Consider the following 1,813-nt stretch of genomic DNA (forward strand, 5'->3'; position numbering starts at 1 on the left):
GGGGACTGTAAACCTACCATCCCGGAATTGGAAGCTGAAGAAGATTTGATTGCTGCAGTTCAGCAAATTGTGAAAGCATTGGGAACGAATAGGAATTTGACGGATGATGCTTGGAAAATATTGGCAAATTTAGGGTTACAATTGTCTAATATTGCTAAAGTCAATGAAAGCAAAGAGGAGGCGGATTTGGAAGAAGATGAAGGACTTTGTGAGACTGAGCAGCAGCTTAATGAGATTCGGGATAAGATCATGGATCGGGAGAAAGACGATTCTATGATATGGGATCGTAGGCCTGAAGAAGCTTATGAGTATTTGAAGGTTGTGGACCGAGCTCAAAAGTTGACTAAGAGCTTGGAGAATTTGAGTGTAAATGGTTTTTGCAATGCCAATGCGCTCCTTCTTAGGGCTCATGACGTTCTTCAAACGGCAATGGCTAGGCTCGAAGAGGATTTTAGGCACTTGCTCGTACAAAACAGGCAGCCTTTTGAGCAGGAGCATGTCTCTTTTCGTTCAAGTGAAGAGGATATTGTGGAGGCAGGTTCTATTGCTTCCTTCGGGGATGATTCTATCGAAGATGTAGTCCAAAGAGATAGTGTGAGCCAACGCTCGGAGGATTATGTCTTTGAATTGGTGCACCCTGATGTGGTTCCTGACCTAAAAACAATTGCTAAATTGATGTTTGACTCAACTTATGGTCAGGAATGTTCTCAGATGTTCATCAATGTTCAAAGAGATGCTTTAGATGACTGCCTTTACATCCTTGAAGTGGAGAAATTAAGCATCGAGGATGTGCTGAAGATGGAATGGAATACATTGAATTCAAAAATCAGGAGATGGATGTGGGCTGTAAAGATTTTCGTGCGGGTTTATCTTGCCGGTCAAAAATTACTTAGCGATCAGATTTTTGGAGAGCTCGATTCGGCTAGTTCTGTTTGCTTCATTGAGTCGTCAAAACCTGCAATTTTGCAGCTTCTGAATTTTGGGGAAGCTATAGCCATCGGTCCACATCAACCTGAAAAGTTGATTCGAATTCTTGACATGTATGAGGTGCTTGCTGATCTTATTCCAAATATCGATGCTTTATACTCTGATGAAACCGAGTATCACATTAGAACCGAATGCCACGAGACCTTAAGGAGATTGGGTGAATGTGCTAAAGCAACCTTTCTTGAATTCGAGAATGCCGTTGCTTCCAATGTGTCGGCCAATGCTTTTCCCAGAGGTGGAGTCCACCATCTGACGCGTTACGTTATGAATTACCTCAAGACTCTTACAGATTACAGCAAGACTCTTGATTTTCTCCTGAAGGACGAAGATAAAGAAGATTCTGTTTCAGTTTCTCCCGACACAAGTCCAGTCAGTGAAGAGGAAAGTGTTGGTAGAAGCTCAAGTGCTTCTCCAATGGCTCTGCACCTCCGAGCCCTTATTTCTATTTTGGAATGCAACCTTGAAGAGAAATCTAAGATGTACAGGGAAGAGTCGTTACAGCACCTTTTCCTGATGAACAACATACACTACATGGCGGAAAAGGTTAAGAATTCGGAACTCAGGGCAGAACTAGGCGATGAATGGATTCGGAGGCAAAACAGGAAATTTCAACAACAAGCAATGAGCTACGAGAGAGCCACTTGGAGCTCAATCCTCTCATTACTTAGGGATGAAGGGATCCAAAATCCTGGTTCAAATTTAATTTCAAGAACTATTCTCAAGGAGAGGCTGCACAGCTTTTGTCTTGCTTTCGAGGAGGTCTACAAAAGCCAGACAGGATGGTTAATCCCAGATGGCCAACTTCGAGAAGATCTCCGAATCTCCA

The 1,813-nt window shown here is 42.9% G+C and overlaps 1 protein-coding gene across 1 annotated transcript; it reads left to right on the forward strand.

The window, feature by feature from the left end:
- On the forward strand, nt 1-1,809 carry LOC111380691 (exocyst complex component EXO70E2-like; the record flags this gene model as incomplete). The annotated part of the gene is made up of 1 exon (XM_023004322.1): nt 1-1,809. A coding segment is annotated over one exon (1,809 nt), but the record flags the coding sequence as incomplete, so codon positions are not given.
- Between the last annotated feature and the right edge of the window lie 4 nt (nt 1,810-1,813).

This window comes from Olea europaea, unplaced genomic scaffold (genome assembly GCF_002742605.1).
Source record: "Olea europaea var. sylvestris unplaced genomic scaffold, O_europaea_v1 scaffold2183, whole genome shotgun sequence".
Lineage (NCBI taxonomy): Eukaryota > Viridiplantae > Streptophyta > Magnoliopsida > Lamiales > Oleaceae > Olea > Olea europaea.